At 62.6% G+C, this 19622-nt stretch overlaps 1 protein-coding gene across 1 annotated transcript in view; it reads left to right on the forward strand.

Moving 5' to 3' along the window:
* Positions 1-19622, forward strand: part of LOC117642958 (homeobox protein cut) — a 177200-nt gene that overhangs the window by 132846 nt on the left and 24732 nt on the right. Inside the window, exon 4 of the mRNA XM_034381595.1 lies at positions 3016-3072. Coding sequence (XP_034237486.1) covers positions 3016-3072 — 57 coding nt within the window. The remainder of the gene's footprint in view (positions 1-3015; positions 3073-19622) is intronic.

A 19622-nucleotide genomic window follows, 5' to 3' on the forward strand; every position in this document is an offset into this window, starting at 1 on the left:
GGCACGGCGTGCACGGCGTCCACGGCGTCCGCGGCTTGACGAGGGTGCGGCCGCCAGGACCACGCACTGCTTCACCTCGTCGATGGACCGGCCGCGGTTATTGGCCCAGCCTCGGCCCGGCCGCTCCAGACCTGGCAGCCCTGAAACAAAACAGACGCTGAAAAATGACGGGAAATAGCCTCCCTCATTTTAGTGTGCGGCTTGCAGCGCTGTGGTCTGGAGTGGCAGGTGCGTTCGTTCTCCGTTCGGTCCAGGCCGACGCGGCGACGCCGGGCCGCGCTTCAAGAGGTTGACGGGGAGGTTCCTGACAGAACACACTGCTCCCCTTGTCAGTTGGCTTATCTGGGGGTGGGGGTGGCGTTCGTGCGATCGTTCCAGATGAAATGACACACGACTGTCAGTAGTTTAGTCCCCATTCATAGGGCGCCATCCCGGCCGGGGGCGTCCTGTGTCTCCGGGAGTCGTTTTCGTCGCTCTGTCTCTCTCGCGCCTACACTGGACGCCCCATGAGTGCGAGGGAGACAGAGCGGCGAAAACGACTCTCGGAATCAGTCTGCTGGTCGTCGCGGCCCGGAAGGTTCGGCGCCGTGTGAGCGGTGGCTACGTTACCCCCATGACTCGTCGACACCTTCCAGACGCACGCGATGCCCTCGAACGACGACGGCGACCTGGCCCCTAAACAGCCGCCTCAAAGGTACGCAGAAAGCCACACTGTAAGTAGGCAAAAAGTAGAACTTCCCCCCCCCCTCGGGCCGGCCCTGGATCCGCCTCTGTATCCTCCTCGCCTCAACCTCCTTGGCAAGTGAAGTCGTTGCCTCGGCCCGGTCGGCCCGGCCCGGCCCGTCGGTCTATGATGGACGATTTTGACAGCAATTTGCCCCTCTTGCCCGGCTGACTGGCGGCCAGGCAGGCATGCGCGTCGCGGTGCGTCGCGGTGCGTCGCGCTCCGCGGCGGCGCGCGGCGGTCGCGGCGCTCGCAGCAGCGGCGCGTGACAGAGCGTCACCTGTCCGCCGCGTCACTGATTCCGCCTTCTGCCGCGGTGCCGCGCCACTGCGAGCCGCGCCACTGCGAGCTTGAAAGACGCCGCCACGTTATTTCGGGCGTTTGTTCGTCGTCGTGGCGTCGCCAGTGACACGCACGCGGCCTTGTTGGCCTCCCAGCCACTCCCAAGGGTCTGTCTCTCTCGCACCCCGGCGCACAGTGGGCCAGGAGACCGGTGGAGCGGCCAAAATTCTTGACGCGTTTTGAGCTCCAGGGTCGCTAAATGGGACACCAACCGAGCGTGTGACCCCACCAATGGATTCCTCGTTCGGAGAGCTATCCATTGGCGGGGTCACACGTTCGATTTGAGGCCCATTTAGCGACTCTGGAGCTCAAAACGCGTCTAGAATTTTGGCCGCTCCACCGGCCTTCTGGCCCACTGTGCGGCGGGCCGCCCCGTGAGTGGGAGAGAGACAGAGACAGAGAGACAGCCAACCCCTCGACGGCACTGAAATGATTGTTGTTACTTCTCCTTCGCGAATGGTGATTGGCGATGCGGCGCGCGCGCGATCGCTGTCAATGCAGGACTCGGCATCGGATCGGCCGGAATGCCGGGAATACTGAGAGGCGCGGCGGACTGATTCCGAGAGTCGCCGCTCTGTCTCTCTCGCACTCATGGCGCGTCCCGTGCAGGTGCGAGAGAGACAGAGCGACGACTCTCGGAATCAGTCTACAGGCCAAAGAGTGCCCTCTCGGGGCGATCGGGCTGCAGGGCAGTAACGCCAGCCACCCCGCGGGCCGCGCAGCGCGCACACTGCCAAGGACAAAACGGAGACAGATTCCTCGCTTCGTGAGTTCCCTCCGTGTTTCTTTATCATTAGACGGGCCTTTTGGACGTCCGCGACGCGTCCCTGCAGCGTGTCTGGCACTGACGGCCACTCCCGTTTTTTCGACTCCCTCTTACTTATTTCCTCTGATTCTAATTTATCTGCTTGTACGGCTTTGTTGGCTCCAAATCAACATCTGTCCTGTCCCCAGTCGAAGAGTGTCCCCCCCACTGTCCGCCCCCACGGCCCCGCCGCCTCGGCGCGCCGAATTATCAAAATAATTCTCAAAGTTGATTCTTCTGTCCGGAGAAGCGCCTCGCGGATCCGGCCGCCCGCTGCACTGCTACACTGGGCACCAATTCGATTATAAATAGCCTGGTCGTCCGCCTTGCTTTTCTTGAGCGCACATTCTTTTGTTTTTCAATCTGCGAAGTTTGCGCGCCATTTGGGGGCCCAAAGAGTATTATACGGCCACTTGAACTGGCCGTGCCGTGCCGTGCCGTGCCGCGCCGTGCCGCGCCGTGCCGCTTGTTGCCGTCGTAATATCATCCTTTCCCTGGTTTGCCGGGCGCGGCGACGGGCGACTTCGAGGAAAAGTCGAGTCTGTTCGAATCTCTGCAAAGTCTAGACGACCCTAATTTTCTCTTTGCCTCTCTCTCTCTCCCTCTCTCTGTCTCCCTCGCGCGCTTCGTGTCACCAGGCCTAGGAACAGCATTGCGCCGCTGCTGCGGGAGAAAACAATCCGATTCCTTGGCAATTTTTTCCCCTTATTTTCCCCCAGTTCCGCCCCCGCATATTTTTTTTTCGTAAACAGTGAGCGATCTTTTTTTGTCTTCTTTTCTTTCTATCGCCCGGCGCTCGCCGATTGTTCTCGTCTTATTTGAAATTAATTGTGCACGCCTTGGCGACGAGAAAGGACGCCGGCTGATCTGCTTTGTTTGGCCTCGTCTCGTCTCGCTCGTTCCGCAGTGCCTAGCTGTGCTGCGCCCCGCCGACTCATCAGCCAGATATCAGAGGCGGCGGCGGCAGCTTCTCGGAACGCGGCGGGGCGGGGCGGGGCCGCGCGTGGAATGTCGCATTGGCGACCATCTCTTTGACCGGCTGCTGCTGAACCGCGTCGATAGCGAACGCGAAAACGCCCAAGCAGCGGGCTTTCGAACCGGCGACCTTTGTCTCAAGTGTGGCTCTCTCTCTCGTGTGTTGCAGCGGGCGACGCTCGCAGAGCAGGAGGCGGGCCTGAGCTGCAAGCAGGGCCTGGACGCGGTCGGCGGCGGTGGCGGCGGCGGTGGCGGCGGCGGGGCGCACGGACCCGTGGCCGCGCTCACCATGCCCGAGCCCCAGCAGCAGGCGCAGCACCCCGCCGAGGCCGCCACCAGGGCGGCCCTCGAGGCCGAGCTGGCGTCCAAGGAACATGAGGTGAGTACAGTGTAGTTCGAGTCCGCCCGTCCGGCCCGCACGTCGCGTTGGCAGATTTCGCAGTGCGCTTTCGTTTCGGCGCTGCTTGTACCGCCCGGGCGCCGGAACTTTCCACCAGGGCGTCGCCAGGGCGTCGCGACGGCGAAGGCACCGAGGATGACAGAGAATGGGATGACAGCCGACCCAGGGATTACCGATAATCAGAACTGGGCGGGGGTTGGCGCGGGGGGGGCGGGGCGGGGCGGGGCGGGGCGGGGCGGGCGGGGCGGGGCGGGGCGGGGTCCTGATGCTAATACCCCGCGGCCGTGGAGGGAAAGGCGCAAGTCCGGAGGGAGGCGTCGCCGGGCGTGGCGTCGCTACAACTCATGTGCTTCCAAACTCCACTCCTCTCGACTCGGCGAGCGAGACAGAGAGAGAGAGAGAGAGAGAGAGAGAGAGAGAGAGAGAGAGAGAGAGAGAGAGAGAGAGAGAGAGAGAGAGAGAGATGGCGAGAGGGTAGGGTCGCGGGGCGGATCGACTTGTCGCGGCTATCGGGTTCCCAGGGCCTCTCTCTGTGTCCGCGTAGTTGTCCGCGGGGCTAGAGAGTGGCCGCGCGGCGGGGGCGGAGAGGCGCTGACAGTGGAGAAGCACTACACTCGTTCGCGTCCACCTGATAGGCGGCCGTGCGTCCAATGGGAGTCGCCTTGGCGTCCTTATCAGACGGCTGTAGCAGTGTGGCGGCGCACCGCACGGCGCAGCGAGACGCAAGAAGCGAGCTCAGGATGTTTGAGCAGTGATTGCGCTAATCTGGCTGGCTGCGCTGCTGTGGCGGTGCCGGCGGCTCTCCTTCCAATCGGATTTTTGTAGCGCCCTGGTTATCGCCCTGTAGTTTAGTCTGCCGGGGCTGCGCCAGGCCTCGCCGCTTCGGCTTCCGGTGGCGGCGCGGCCCCCGCGGCCTTGACGGCGTGCTCGGGGTTCGATCAGGAGCCGCTCGGATGGAAGCTGATGCCGGCCGCCCCGCCCCGCCGCAGCCCGCCCCGCGCGGTGTAGCGTTGCACTCCGTTGTGCGTCCCACAGCCTTGAAGAGGACGCGCTGCCCTTGGTGAAGTACGCGTGCTGCAGACTGATTCCGAGAGTCGTTTTCGTCGCTCTGTCTCTCTCGCACTCATAGGGCGTCCAGTGTAGGCGCGAGAGAGACAGAGCGACGGCAGCGACTCGCGGACTCGTTCTACTGACGGCGCGATCCTACGCGGAACGCTGACGCGTCGGGCTGGGCCGCCACGCCGCGGTCCACGGTCCACGCGCGGGGCCTGATGGGGCTGCCGGGGGCCGGCGGGCTTATCTCGTCTCGGAACCGAAGTGGGCCAGCGGCACGGCGGCGACCAGGAAGTGCGCCAGTTTTCGGGGGGCGACGTCGGGCACCTCGAACGGAGGCCCTGCAGTGCGTCACGGTGGCGGTGCCACCAGTGCAGGTGTCACGTGTCGCCGCTGCAGCCAGGCCGAGTGTCCGTCCGGTCCGGCCCGGGCCGCCGTCGGCCGCCGTTCGGCCTGCTTGGCTTGCTCGATCGGCGTGCTGCTCCAGCAGCGTTCCAGGGAGCGAATGTGGGTCTGTGTGACGACGTGTGTCCGTCCTGTCCGCGCGCCGCCCGACCGGCTCGGACGATTCCTCGTGCTGACGCCCCTGTCTGCTGCCCTGCCGCTCCCCGCAGCTGCCGCCCCGCCGCTGCACTGCCCTGCACTGCCACGGCCACTTCCGGCGCGCGGCCTTGGGGCCTCATTACGCCGCGGGAAGCTCCGAGTGCGTTTGAAGGCGGCAACAACAACAACAAATGCAACGCCCGCACTGCAACCCGCCACGCGGGGCGCATCGCACTTTTTCCCACCCTCTCCCCTCCCCCCTCCCCCTCCCCCCCTCCCCCCGGCACCGACGGCACGCCTTGTGTACACACTGGCAGGCCTGTCCCCTCTCGGCCCGCCCCCGCCCCGCATGCGGAGGGGGAGCCAGCGCTCAACAGGTGGATATTGTTCGACAAAATCGGGAAAAAATAAAAAGAATCCGTCCGGCGAGGGGCGGGGCGGGGCGGTGCGGTGCGGGAGGCGATCGGTTCGGATGGGCCCGCCAGATAGGGCGCGAATCGGTGGCTGTAAACGCCCCTCCCCTTTGTGGTGCCGACGGGGCCACAGTGGCCGTCCAGGCCGGCCGGCGCTTCATTCACTTTGCCCTCCTTTTTTTTCCGGGCCGTGCGATTTTCCAGCGGCGGTGCAAGTGGTTTATGATTGTCGCGCATTGCCGCGGCACTGCACTGCCTTCTGCACTGCCTTCGTCTCTCTCCCACTCGCGGGGCGCTCCGTGGTATAGGTGCGAGAGAGACAGCGAATCGGACGCAATAATTCGGCGCGTGATTGACAGCCAAGCGCTCCCCTCCCGTATTTATTGACGCGTCCTTTGTGCCGCAAAGCAAATGCCTCGCGTTTTACTTTCTTTTTTTTTTTCAAACTTTTCGCTCCCCTTTTTTTTCCGGCCGTCCCGCCGCTGCTCGTCGATTGCACATCGCGCTGACAGGTGCAATATGCAGCGCGCGGCGCGGCGTGTGGCGGCTCCTCGCTCCGTCTCTCTCGCACCCCTATGCGCCAGTGACGCTGCCCGCGAGAGCGAGAGAGACAGCGCTACTGCTGCAGGCACTGCAGTCGGGGTGTAGTGAGCAGCGGGGAATATTATTAAACGTGTTATTGACAAGTTGTTTGTCGTCGAACACAAACGGAGACCGACATCCATCTACCCATCCATCTATCCGTCCGTCCCCCGGAAACAAGGCAGCAGGGAGCGGGCGGCGCGGCGGCGCGCGGTGGGCCCTTTTCTTTTTTCGGTCTATCGCTTTACTGCTATTTATTGTGCCGACAAAGGCGATCCCCGTCGACGGCATCGAGGCCGACAGTGACGCCAGGGTGCCCTTGCAGTGGCGGCGCCAGCACCGCCAGCTCCGCCAGGCCGATGCAAATGCGGCGGTCCACAGTGGGCCAGAAGACCGGTGGAGGCGGCCGGAAGTCTAGACGCGTTTTGAGCTCCAGTGTCGCTAACTGGTTGTCAAACCGAACGTGTGACCCGACCAATGGATTGCTCTCCGAACGAGGAATCCAGTGGTGGGGTCACACGTTTGGTTCGAGTCCTGCTTAGCGACTCTGGAGCTCAAAACGCGTCTAGAGTTTTGGCCGCCTCCACCGGTCCTCTGGCCCACTGTGCGGTCCGCGGCGACGGCGTCGACGTGCTGCTGGAGGCTGGAGTACTACAGCACTGGAAGGAAGGCGGCAACGCGCGGCCCGGCAACGCCGCGGGCCTGCCAGGCAGACAGATATTGAGATGGTTGCCTGATTGGGCGATAGGTGGCGCCCCGGTCGCCGTCCGATCCGTGATTGAGAGGGGTTGAAAGGAAAGGGTGGTGCGAGAGAGAGGGAGCGGTAGGGGTGTGCGTACACTGCGTACACTGCGGTCGCGCGGGGGTGGTCCAGACCCGTCCAGACGAGAGGGGTGGATGCCTGGAGCGCGGCCAGCGCGGCGCGCGCGTGTTTTCGTGGCTCCTCTTCTCCTCCTCCTCCTTCTTCTTCTTGTCCTCCGCGGCCTCCGATTACCAGTGACGTGACCACTCCCCGCATGGCGCACACCGCGCACCTCCACCAAGATAAACAGAAGGAAGCAGTGCCGGTCATCGATATCGGATATTACAGCTTCCGGCTCAGGCCGGCTGGCCCTTGGGCGGCGGACTGAGGGTCGTTTTCGTCGCTCTGTCTCTCTCGCACTTAAACGAGACGCTCCATGAGTGCGAGAGAGACAGAGCGACGAAAACGACTCTCGGAATGAGTCCACTGGCCAGCAGCGCCAGGGACTGTCTGTTTGTCTGCCGGCCTGTCCGTCGGTCGATATTCGAAAACACCAGGCCAATTCGTTGTTGTTTTTGGTGCGGGCCGGTTGTGTGTGTGGCCTGGTATGACAATCCCCATAGACAGCGCACCATCGCGGCCCTCGGCGTGCCTCGGCGCCCTTGGCCCTTCAAGTGCCCCGCCAGCCACGCCGCCACACCCATGGGCGTCTGGAATCACTCCAAGTCGACGGAAGGGAGCCCTACAGCGAGGCGAAGCAGGCGAGGGGCCCTGTGGGGGGGGGGGGGCATCGGGCCTGGAGGTGTCCTGACGATCACCCATGCCATTGCGTTGTTCGGCCGCTGCGCCCAGACAGACAGACAGACAGACAGACAGACAGACAGACAGACAGACAGACAGACAGACAGACATCGGCGTCGGAAGTGACGTCCCTCTCCTCGACACGAAACTAACTGATTTCCCTTCACTCCTCCCATCCGCTTCGGCGGCACCGCGCGGCACCGCGCGGCAGCATCGTCTCTGGACCGATTGCCGTCTAGTCGCAGTCATAAACCAAACCACCCTCGCTGCCTTGCTGCGGCGCCGGGCTTTTAAAACGCCGTCTGTCTGTCTGTCTGTCTGTCTGTCTGTCTGTCTGTCTGTCTGTCTGTCTGTCTGTCTGTCTGTCTGTCTGTCTGTCTGTCCGTTGATGGAACGGCCGGGCCTGTCGATCAATTGATCTTCATTGATCTGGCACGCGTGGGTGCAGCACTGCAGCGCGCCGCGTGGTGACAGAGCACGAAAAGGTGCGGAAGAGCGCAGGACGAAAAGGAAGGGCTACCCGGCGATGCGGGTGCGGGACGGCGCGGTGTGGGAGGGTAGGGGAGGGGGCGGTTCATCAATAAATGATTCGTTCGCGCTCATGATGATGGATGGGCCCAGGCTGATTGACAGCGTCCGCGAGGGCGGCCCCGGCAAGTAGCTGGCCGTCGTCGCCGTCGTCGTGGAGGTGACTAGTCTCGGGTACCGGCCACCCGGGCGGGCCCGGCAAGAAGCCGGCCGTCGTCGTCGTCAAGGTGACTAGCCTCGGGTACCGGGGCGGCGGTCGCGCTGTCGCACAACAAGGGCGTCACCTCTGTGGCGGATTCCGAAGCGAAGCGGCAAATGATGGTGATCCGGCACGTTATCTCGATGCTGTACACTCTGCGTGTGCGAGAGAGAGAGAGAGAGAGAGAGAGAGAGAGAGAGAGAGAGAGAGAGATGCCGTTACCGGGCGGGGGCCGCGGGGGCGGAACAGGGGAAACGAGAGACTTGGCTGTGCTGTACTCCGCGGCCGCGGGGCAGGACGGCTGACCGGGCAGCGCCATATCGGTTTGGTTCGGGTTCGTGGACCAGCTTTTCGGAGCCGCGTTCCATTCCGTTCCGTTCGGTTCGGCTCGATGGCTCCGATGGCTGAGGCCCGACGGCGTGGTACGCCCCTCCGCGCCCCGCCGCGCCCCGCCGCGCCCCGCATCGCACATGTTCAACAGGCCGCACGGACATGTGGAGGGGACGGGGTTGGGCTGCACTGCGTTACACTACACTATCCTGCCCCAGTGTACTAGTATGTGTGTTGCGCTGTGTAAGGTCGCTTGCGTTGGGCTTTTTTTTCGGCGAGGATGTGTTGTTTTTTTCGACGTTTTTTCTCCGCTACTCCGCGCTCTCCCCCTTCGTCATGCCGCCGCTCGAAGTAGGCTAGGGGTGCGCGTCGTCTATTTTGCTCACTGGCCTACATTCGGGTGTAGGGGAAAGGGGGGGGGAGGTGCACGCCTGCACGCGTCCTTGCAAGGCACCTGTCCGACTGGAGAGTGTTTTTGTCGCGAATCCCAAGTCGTCCACTCAAGATTCGATTTGCAGCCTCCCCTCCATGCCTCCCTTCCTTTCCCTTTTTTCCGGTTTTCGGTTGGGCCCGCCTCGGATCTCCTCCGAATCTCCGTTTGATGGCGCCGTCCCTAATTACCCCCCCCCCCCCCTCTCTCGTCTCGAAACCGCCCCGAGGCATGTCAATTGTTTGTTGATGTGTCCTTTCCCCGATTTTCCGGCGCTCTTTTTTCCGCCTCTTGCTTTCCTCCCCTTCATTGGCCGCCCCGCCCGCCCGCGATTCTTATCTGGAATCTTAAGTGGCCTCCCCGAAGTGTCGTTGGCCGCGGCCGAGCGAGGGCCGAAGGCTCGCCGAAGGGGCTCGCCGAAGGGGCCCGCGAGTCTTGAGCCGCCCTCAAGGCAGCAGACTGATTCCGAGAGTCGTTTTCGTCGCTCCGTCGTCTCTCTCACACGCATGCGGGACGCCCCATGAGTGCGAGAGAGGCAGAGCGACGAAAACGACTCTCGGAATCAGTGTGCAGGCAGGCAGGCCACCCCCGATGCATCAAATCGTAATTGGACGGGTTCGGTACGGCCGTGGAGGTCCACGGACACATAACAGCGCCGCTGCAGGTGCCATCAAACGGCGTGGCGGCGCCCGCCTGCATCTTGCGCGGTATACACTACACTGCACAGTGGGCCTGAAAACCGGTGGAGGTGGTTGAAATCCCGGACCCGTTTTGAGCTCCAGAGTCGCTAAATGGGGCTCCAACCGAACGAGTGACCCCACCAATGGATTGCTCTCCGAACGAGGAGTCCATTGGTGGGGTCGCTCGTTGTTTTCGAGTCCTGTTTAGCGACTCTGGGGCTCAAAACGCGTGTAGCCTCGTGCTGCACGGACTGTACTCGCGCCATAATGAGTCCACAGTGGCGCGGCAGCGCGGCGTGCCCGTCGAGCCGGCCGCGGCCCGAGTAGCAGCGACGCGGCCACGCGGAACAAGGACAGAGCGAGGAGGGAGGACGATGGGCCGCGCGGAATTTGGGAAAAAAGCGTGCCGGAGTAAATCCACGGCGGATTAAAGGAGGACGGCGGTTTAGGCAGACAGCGCCGCCGCGCCTCCTTGGGGGTCGCGCCGTCTCGCTCCCTCTCTTTGAAGGCCCGGGCGCACAGTGGGCCAGAAGGCCGGTGGAGGCGGCCAAAACTCTAGACGCGTTTTGAGCTCCAGAGTCGCTAAATGGGACTCGAACCGAACGTGTGACCCCACCAATCGATTCCTCGTTCGGAGAGCAATCCATTGGTAGGGTCACACGTTCGGTTTGAGTCCCATTTAGCGACTCTGGAGCTCAAAACGCGTCTAGCGTTTTGGCCGCCTCCACCGGCCTTCTGGCCCACTGTGGGGCGGCGGAATCGGGCTGGAATCAAGATGGAATGTCGTCCGATTGGCCGATTGATTCTCGTCCGGCTTTGGACCGAACACCCCTTCCTTCCAGCCTGCCTGAGAGCGGCGGCACGGCGCTGGGGGTGGCGGTGGCCGTGGCGGCCCCGCGGCGATCCCCCGCCTTTGTCCACGGAGACGTCCAGGGGGATGGCCAGGGCGCCCGCAGCGCCGCGTCGCCGGCGATCCGGACCGAACGGACCAGGGGCGGTACAGTCCCTGCTAATCATGCACGGCCAGTTAATCACAGGGCAGAGCGGACTGTACCCACCGCCTTGCCAATTCTGACGATCGGGTGTCTTTCCCCTTCTCAGCCACCTTTGACCGTGGCGGTGACCTCCTCTTCCTCAGTGGTGACTTCCCCTTCCCCGCCTGACTTTTGGCGGTGACTTCTCCTTCCTCGCCTGACTTACGGTGTCTTCCCCTTCCCCAGTGGTGACTTCTCCGTCCCCGCCTTAATTTTGGCGTTGACTTCCCTCCTCTCGGTGACTCCGCCATCCCGGCCCTCCGTGCCACCACTGTAAGCCCGTCCATCCCCCTGCCAATGAAGGTGGCGAGCCGGACGCGAAATACACAAGTAATATTGATCAGGGCGCGCTTTAATTGCCGAGGGAAGCGGCCGGATTGGCCCGAGAGAGAGAGAGAGAGAGAGAGAGAGAGAGAGAGAGAGGGGGGGGGGCAGGGAGACGGAGAGGAAGGACGCGGAGGAAGGCGAAGCCTGGTGGGTGGCGCGGCGGAGAAGGTGGGATGCACGATATATTAATTGATTGATTTGGAGAGAGATGGAGAGAAAGGCGCCCCGAAGGGCCCGAAGGGTTAGCCGGGGAGGGTGGCAGCCGGGCCGGGCGGGCCCCTGATTGTCCCTGCGAGAAAGGGCTGCCTGCCGGGCTGCCTGCCTGCTGTCTGCCAGCCCCGCCTGGGCGGCCCTATCGGCACAGTAGTGCCCACCTAATACTATTGATCGGCCCATTTTAATTGCACTATGATTAAAAGCTGGGCATAGCTCACCGTGGCCCGAGCCGTTGGCCCGGAAACAGGGAGGAGTGTCTGCCGCTGCCAGCTCGGCCGGGGCCTCGGCGGCGGGGCGCCGGTTATGTAGTGCTTTACTTCGGCGGTGACGTCACCGTATGCGGTTCGGCTAGTTAGTGCGGCTCGGCACGGCCCGGCGCGGCCCGGTTAAAGTTTGCCTCGTTTGCCCCCTTTTTTCCCCCCCGGGCCCCCCCCCCCGGGGGGGGGGGGCGAAACTTCCCGTCATTTGGCTAATCACCCCGTCGGAGGCATCGAACAACCGCGCGCCCGGCTTTCCGGGCGGATCACCGAGCGAAAACGCAATCAATCAATAATGGTCGTAGACGCGTGTCTCCCCCGTACCCTTTTCGCTGAAGGTGATCTTTCCCCCAACCTCTCGCACTCACCTTTTTTTCGGTGCGCGGCCTTTTTGGTGCATGCGTGTACGCCTTTTCGGTGATACCTAAACAAACCTTCTTTTGGGTCATTTGGAAATCGCCGTGGGGAGGCTCAACACTTGAATTTCAGTGACTGCAGGCTGAGTCCGAGGGCCGTCGCTCTGTCTCTCTCGCACTCGTGGGGCGTCCCGTGTAGGTGCGAGAGAGACAGAGGCTGCGCACCTCGCGCGTCATGACGTCACAGCCTCCGCGAGGCTAGCGAGGCGGGACGCTTGGTTATCGCCCTGGCGCCACGCCGTGTTTGAGGATTTTACAGTCGCGATGCTCTGATTGGTGGAGCCGCTTGATAAGTAGTACCTGTCCGTGTGTGTGCGTTCTCGTTCTTATCACGGCGCAGTAAGGGGCAATACAGAAAGTGGATCGGAGCCGCCGCGCTGCCGCCTCGCCCAGCCAGGCCAGCCGGGCCCCGAGGAGGAGCCCACGACAAGCGATGTGGATATTTATCAGGGAAATGTGATAAAAGGGGTGGGTGGCATCCTGTATACGCGAACAAGGCGCGCGTCTGCGTGTGTATGTGTGTGAGTGTGTGCGTGCGTGTGTAGGTGTGTGTGTGCGTGCGGGGGAGAACAGTGAACCAGGCTTCATTAGAGCCGCCAGGCTATAGGCCCGCGATGAGTAAAAATGGCTCGTCGTCTCCGTCGCCTTCATTATCGTGAACCCTATCCTTGAATTTCTCGCGAGGCGGCGATAGCGAGGCGACACCAACGCGTCGCCGTGAAAGGCCCCCGCCCCGCGCGCCACCGCGTGTGCTGCACACTGTACTATAGTACATTATTTGCGGTGATTCTCGTTATTTATTCGAATCAGACGATGGGGTATCTTTTTGTTTGTGGGGATCTTTTCACGGCTGCTCGTCGAAAGGACTCGAAGCGATAAAAAGAGATAGGCCGAGGAAGGGCGAAATAATACGCGGTGCTGCTCATTACTTTTCGCTTCTGCAACTTTGCCTTCTTTTCGAGTCTTTCTCTTGCCCTCCTCCCCGCCGTCCGACTCCTCTGGGCTCTGTCTCTCTCTCTCTCTCTCGTTTCGATACGCTTTTCTTTTTGATTTTTCGCCGAAGTCCTTTGCCGCCGCTGCTGCTATGCACCCCTCAGCCACCCCTTTTGAGGAGGGTTATTTCCATCGACGGCAAGGGCACCTACACGACGCACGTCTCCGGCGCTCATTTGCGCCGAGCACAGTGGGCCGAAACTCTAGACGCGTTTTGAGCTCCAGAGTCGCAGGGCTCGAACGGAGCGTGTGACCCCACCAATGGATTCCTCGTTCGGACAGCAATCCATTGGTGGGGTCAAACGTTCGGTTCGAGTCCCATTCAGCGACCCTGCAGCTCGAAACGCGCCCGCGGGATTTTGGCCGCCCCCACCGGTCCTCTGGCCCACTGTGCGCCGTGCCGCTGCTGCCGCTGCTGCTCCAGTTGATTGAGATTGACAAAGACTTTCCGCGCCACTGGACTTGGACGTTCGATTAGCGCGTCGCGATATTTGACAGGGATGAGAAACTCGCATGGTGGAAGGCGAAAGGCGCCCCCCCTCCCCCCTCTCCTCCGCTCTCTGCCCTTCCTTCACCCTTCGCCGCCACGATTACCAACTTCGGCGGCCCGGATTGGCACTGGGGAGGGGAGGGGCAAGGGAGTGAAATGACGAAGAAAAATAAAAAGCCAAAAGGGTTGGCCGCAGTGCGGACGCACGCAGCGCATTCACAACATTGGCAATCTCCTTGGCCGAAAGACTCAAGTGCGGCATGAATACGGATCATTGAATCCGGGCCGAGAGAGAGAGAGAGAGAGAGAGAGAGAGAGAGAGAGAGAGAGAGAGAGAGAGAGAGAGAGAGCGAAATCGGAATAGGGAAGGAGCAGAAGTGATAATTAGTGCGCCCAGACTTGAGGATATTTTTAATTTTAGTGGGTTTTTTTGGCGTGGAATGTTGTGTTGTTTTCAAAACTTGTGTATATTTTCTGTAATTTATTTACGACGAGGATAAGGGACGCACGCGGATAAGTCGCGGCCCGATTCGCGTTTTCTAATTTTATTCCTTTTCGCAACGCTGCAATGAAAAGAATAGTCATTACGTTTTCCCCCTTACTTGCAATTAATGAGGCTGTGTGTGTGTGTGTGTGTGTACGTGTGCGTGTCCTTATGCGTGTGCGCCTCGAGGCCCGGATAACGAATGGCCAATATAAGCCTGCTGACCCTCAAAGAAGCAAAACCCGCACGCGGAATATAAGAACCACACACACACACACACACACACACACACACACACACACACACACACACAAGCGCGCGCGCAGGCACGCACACACGCGCGGACTTACATGTCCCTCTCATCACCGCCGAGGCAACCCCTTACAACTACAACAGCGCCGCTGCTCCTTCCCCCTCCCGCTGACATTTTGCATTAGCTACAAAGATGCGACTTTCAACCCTTTACCACCACCCCCGCCCTTTTTACAAACAAAAACAATGGCCAAAAGGGGTGTGTGTCACCCCACCTTGATTTAGGCCGTTCCGCGTAAACGCGCCATCTCACCCTCCTTTTCCACCCCCACCCCCACCCCCGGCAGCGCGACCGGACCTCAAGCCGGACCGCGGGCGAGTGCGTGTAAGATGGCGGCCACACCGAAAGGGGTGCGTTTGGTCGTCACACTGTGTGTGTGTGTGTGTGTGTGTGTGTGTGAGTGTGAGTGCGTATCGAGGGTCCCCGGCGCCACCCACCCGCCACCCCCCGCGGGCGACTTCCCAATTCGTCTGTATCTTCCTCGGCATATGCAGATACGACTGATTAAGCTCAACCCTTTCCTTCGGCTCCGCTCTGCTCCGCTCTGCGCCGCTCTGCCGCTCCGCGCTGCGTGGCTGCGTGGCGGGGGTGGCATGGACGCGCCGCCCCCACCCCCGCGCCGCCACCACCATCCCCAAAAGTTAATGAATGTCATAAATTTGGAAGCAGGCACCCCTCTCAGTCAGGGCCTTCAGTAGGAGTATTAGTAGCGCTGGAAAAGGGTTAAGAAGAGTAAGATGGCCTCCGACAAGCCCGATGAAAGCCAGGCTTTCCGCGGCCTGGCTTTCGGCCTGGCTTTCGGCCTGGCTTTCGGCCTGGCTTTCGACCTGGCTTTCGGCCTTGCTTTCGGCCTGGCTTTCGGCCTGGCTTTCGGCCTGGCTTTCGACCTGGCTTTCGGCCTTGCTTTCGGCCTGGCTTTTGGCCTGGCTTTCGGCCTGGCTTTCGACCTGGCTTTCGACCTGGCTTTCGACCTGGCTTTCGACCTGGCTTTCGGCCTGGCTTTCGGCCTGGCTTTCAACCTGGCTTTCAGGAACTAACTGTCCTGCACACCTCGGCTATCAGGGTGCGGTTCCGGCCGCCCCGTCCCACCACAGTCCGGATTACCAGGTGGCGATTGTTTGGCCCCGTGTCGGCCCTATCAAGGCCGGCCAGGCCGACGTGAGGGGTTCACACCGGTTAGAGGTGTATCTCCAGCGTGCCAGGGGTTCAAATCCCGGCGCGGTGTCGCCTTTTTTTTCGTCGCGCCGTTTTTCCGCAGCTTGTCGTCGCGTCGCCGGGCGTTGATTCGACCTAAGAGCGGCATTAGTATGCGCGAGGCGGCCGCGGCGTCGTTTGAGATACGATTGAAATGTCCACCCGTCGCGGCGCGGGGAAGGGAGAGGGGAGGGGGTAAGATTCGTCTCGGAGGCTCGGCCTGGCCGCGGCCTGGCCTGGCCGGGCAGGGGAGGAAGAGGGTTGAAAAACAAAGGCTTATTAATGCGGTGGCGGTGCACCCCTGGGCGGCCCGAGGCGACCGGGCCTCGTCGATCATCAGTCATCAATGAATCAGCCTGGCGTGCCAGTGGCGTGCCGGCAAGGCGCTGCTGCACCGTAATCACATGCATGCGTATACCTGCACTGCAAGCTCGCCCTGCCCGGCCTTGCCGTGGGAGAGAACGTTGCGCTCAAACAATGCCACGCTGCATCTAGATTCTTGGCGATTCTCGACCGAGGCGTCTAATTACGCCCCGACTTGACGAGCGCTGCGCGGTGGGTTTGCGCGGTCGAAATCCCGGACGCGTTTTGAGCTCCAGAGTCGCTAAATGGGACTCTAACCGAACGTGTGACCCCGCCAATGGACTGCTCTTCGCACGAGGAATCCATTGGTAGGGTCACACGGGTGGTTCGAGTCCTGTTTAGCGACTCTGGAGCTCAAAACGCGTCTAGAGTTTCGGCCGCTGGCGCCGGTCTTCTGGCCCGCAGTGCCCTGGCGGCTCTAGCTTCGATTCCTGTTATGGCGAGACCCCGGCCGATCGAGATTAATCAACTAATCCTGCTTCGCCGGGCGGGCCGGGCGGGCGGGCCAGCCAGAGCGGAGCTGCGCGTTGACACCGGACTTTTGATCCCGGCGGCGCTATCTTACTACTGATGGGCCCGGACGCGGGGACGCGGCGGGACGCGGCGGGACGCGGGACGGAAAGGCCGCGCCCGCCCCGCCACGTCTACTTTGCCGTTCGTTCGGCAACGTCCGTCCGGCCCGTCCACGGGCCCGTCATAGCCAAACGCACAGCCGGGCCAGCCAGGCGCAGCGCGAAGCCTTCGGGCCGGCGGCCTGTCCGCCACCCCCGGGCCCCAGCACGGGCCCCGCAGCGCCCCGCAGCCCATGCCGACCATACGCCCCCACCCTCCCAATATATCTTTACCTTCTAATCCTTGCCCGGGTGTCTGCTCTCGCCGCTCCCTCCTCGGCCCTCTCTCTCTCTCCCTTCCCCTCTCTCCCTCGCACCGGCCGCTCTTTGATGTCATCCCCCTCAGGTTTTCCCCTTCCCTTGCCGTGCTCTTCATTTGCGAATTATTGATTATTGGGCGAATACGAAAGGCTTGCAACAGCTTGATGAGAGAAGGGGAAGGCTGGCGGCCCCGCCGCCGGCCCTGGTTGCCAGCCCGGGCGGCCCGGCGGCGTGCGACGGAGAAGGTGGTCCGTGGGGTGGCGCGGCGTGGCGGCGTGGCCGTGTGGTGGGGGAGCAGAAGGGTTTGAGACGAGAGTGATTAAAAGCACTATATAGCTCCATCCAAAGTCTTGCGCCTCTGCCGCTGCCGCCACCACCACCGCCGCCTCCGCTCCACCCCCACCCCCGCGCGCGTGGAGGGGAGCGCGAGATGTATATACTGACAATTAGACAGATTCTGTGTGTAGTATAGGCTAGTGCGGCATATCGATTTTATTTTCCATGCCCTTCCAGCTCCATCCCAGGCGGGCTGGCGGCGCGGCGCGGCGTCTATGATTCGGGGGTAGTGTGCGCGGCCGCGTCGTCGCCGCCCTCCTCCCCGCCGCGGCGCCGCACTGCATGAATTTACACCCACATCAGCATGCAAAGCGCCGGCCAGTCCGCGCGCTCCAAGAAGGCCGTGCGCGTCGTCGCGTGCCCCGCCGCCACCCTCGCCGTCAAACCTCGGCGCCGGCGCCGCTAGGTATTTGCACTTGAAGCGATTATATTCTGCGAGCGTGGAGGAGGGCGATGCGGCGAAAACGCGCGCGCGGCGGGTCGGCCCGGCCGGGATTCGAACCCGCGCCGCCGTCCCGCCGCGCGGTGTCAACAAAGGGGGCGAGTGGGGGTGGCCGCGCCGCGCCGCGTCGCCGCGGGCACTCTTGATTGGCCCGTTTTGATGGCGGCCGTCCTGGTGTCCGAGCGGCGCGGTGCGCGGCCAGTGTCTCCATCAGTCATTGCTCCGGCGGCCTTTCTCTTCTTGCTGCTCCAGTACACTGCTTCCGAGACTCGTCGCTCTGTCTCTCTCGCACTCATGCGGCGTTCCGCATTGGAGCGAGAGAGACAGAGCGACGAAAACGCGTCTCTCGGAATCAGTCTGCAGTGGTGGCAGTGTAGTGGCGCGGCGTGGTGGGGCGACCACCCGGCCGTCCGCGTCGCCACGCCGCTCGCCGCGACGCCCCGGAGGGACGCCCTGGAGGGAAGGGAGGCTGGACATCGGAACAGAAGTCCTCCTCAGGAGTCGATGATTAATGAGCTCGAACGGTTCCCCCGGTGCCGCGCCATGCCGTGGCGAGCAGCAGCAGCCCGGTCTGGCACACTGGAACATAAACCGATCCGATCCGACGCGACACGGCCCGATATGACGGCCACGACGCGTCCAGCACGCCGATGTTGTTGACGTGCTGCAAGGCTGTCCGTCCGGCCCCGTCCGGCCGTCCGGGACTCCACCCGGAGTGAAAGTGCCGCGAAGGCGCTTTGGAGAACCGGTAGGGCACCGGCCGGCCAGGGAATCGCTGTGAGAAAAATGGGGATGGGTAAACGACGTCGGGAGGAATCAGACCTGTGTCCTTCTGCAAGGCCCTCGCGGAGGTACACTCGCAAAATGCGAGCGGGCGACGCGCGTGCATCCTGGAGCGCAGCGCAGGGAAGTCCCGGTGGCGGACTGACGGGCAGCGGCAGGGCCTGCTTGGCCTGGCCCGGGACACAAAACTGGCGGTGGCGGCAACGGAGGCACCGCGGCACCGCTAGGGCACCGCCAACACGCACGCACGCCCGGGCCGCCGGGGCCGCCGCGGCGAGCGAGGGGTGGGTGGGGAGCGCACGCCGCACCGTTCCGCCGTCCGCCACCAAGACGGTGGTGGCAGCAGCAGTCGGCATGGGCCTCGCTCTCGCTGCCGCGCCGGCCCGGCGGCCTGGCCCGGCCCGACCCGCCGGGCAGCCCGAAGAATGGGATCCATATTGGTGATGCAAATCTGAGTGGTGTGAGTGTGGCTGCCTGGTTGAAGGCAAGGCTCCTCGCGGCGGTGGCGGTGGTGGTGGCGGCGGCGACGGCGGTGCGCGGAGCGCGGTGCGTCGCGACGCTGCGCGCCACGGCTCGGCGCCGCCGCCGTCGCCACCACCACCGCCGCAGCGGCGGCGGCGGGCGGACGGAGCGAGAGAGCGTCGAGCGGTGAGTCAGTCAGTCGGAGGGGATCCTCCAGCGGTGCCGCTTCTGTCCTTAGCCCCTCGCCAGGGCTCCGCACGATCTCCGAGGACGAGGCTCACACGAAGAGCGAAGCGAAGTGGATCGCTCGCTCCTTCTCACTCCGACCGGCCCGTTTTTCTGTGAACCCGTGACAAGTGCTGTGTGACAAGTGAAGTGAAACCTCTGGATTTACGAAAGAGAAAAAGATTTCCACCGAAAAAAAGTGCGTTTTCCGAACAAGTGTCGGAAAAGTGAAGATTTTTGGAAAATTATCGGCAAGTTGAAGGTGTTCTTGTGTGCGGTCGGAAAAATGGCCGGAGTGTGCTCTGTGATTTTGGACGCGTTCGTCGCCGCCGGTGTGCTCGGCCGGTCAGAGTGACAACGCGGACATGAGTGTGGGGCCCACGGGAGCGAAGGCTCTGTGGGTGTGAGAGCCTTGGACCATCCGAGGGTGTGCATTCATGTTCGACACGAGTTCATCCATTGCCACGCTGGGCGGTCCAGCTAAGGTGAGTGCAGTGCAGTGAACAGTGCAGTGGGGACTTAGCGTCGGACCGGTGCGGGACTCTTGAGGGCGACGTCGGCCCGGTGACAGTGCTGTGACTTCCCTGTCTTCCCCGCGACGCGCAAGTGCGACTGCCGGCCAAAATCGCACGCTGTCGTGAGTCATATTTTGTTCCCAAAATGTTTCCACTCGCATGCTGCGGTGATGTGCAAGGCGCCCCGGCGGACTTTGAAATTTTCCCAAGTGTCAGTCACGTGACGTAAGACTGTGCTGAGCGACGGCCGGTTCGTTAGCGGGACGCTGTGTCGGTTTTGACTTTTGACGCGTCAGTCGCTGGCGTTGGCCAAGTGGCCAGTGTGTCCGCGGACAGCGGACTGATTCCGAGAG

The sequence above is a fragment of the Thrips palmi genome, unplaced genomic scaffold, assembly GCF_012932325.1.
Source record: "Thrips palmi isolate BJ-2018 unplaced genomic scaffold, TpBJ-2018v1 HiC_scaffold_16, whole genome shotgun sequence".
Lineage (NCBI taxonomy): Eukaryota > Metazoa > Arthropoda > Insecta > Thysanoptera > Thripidae > Thrips > Thrips palmi.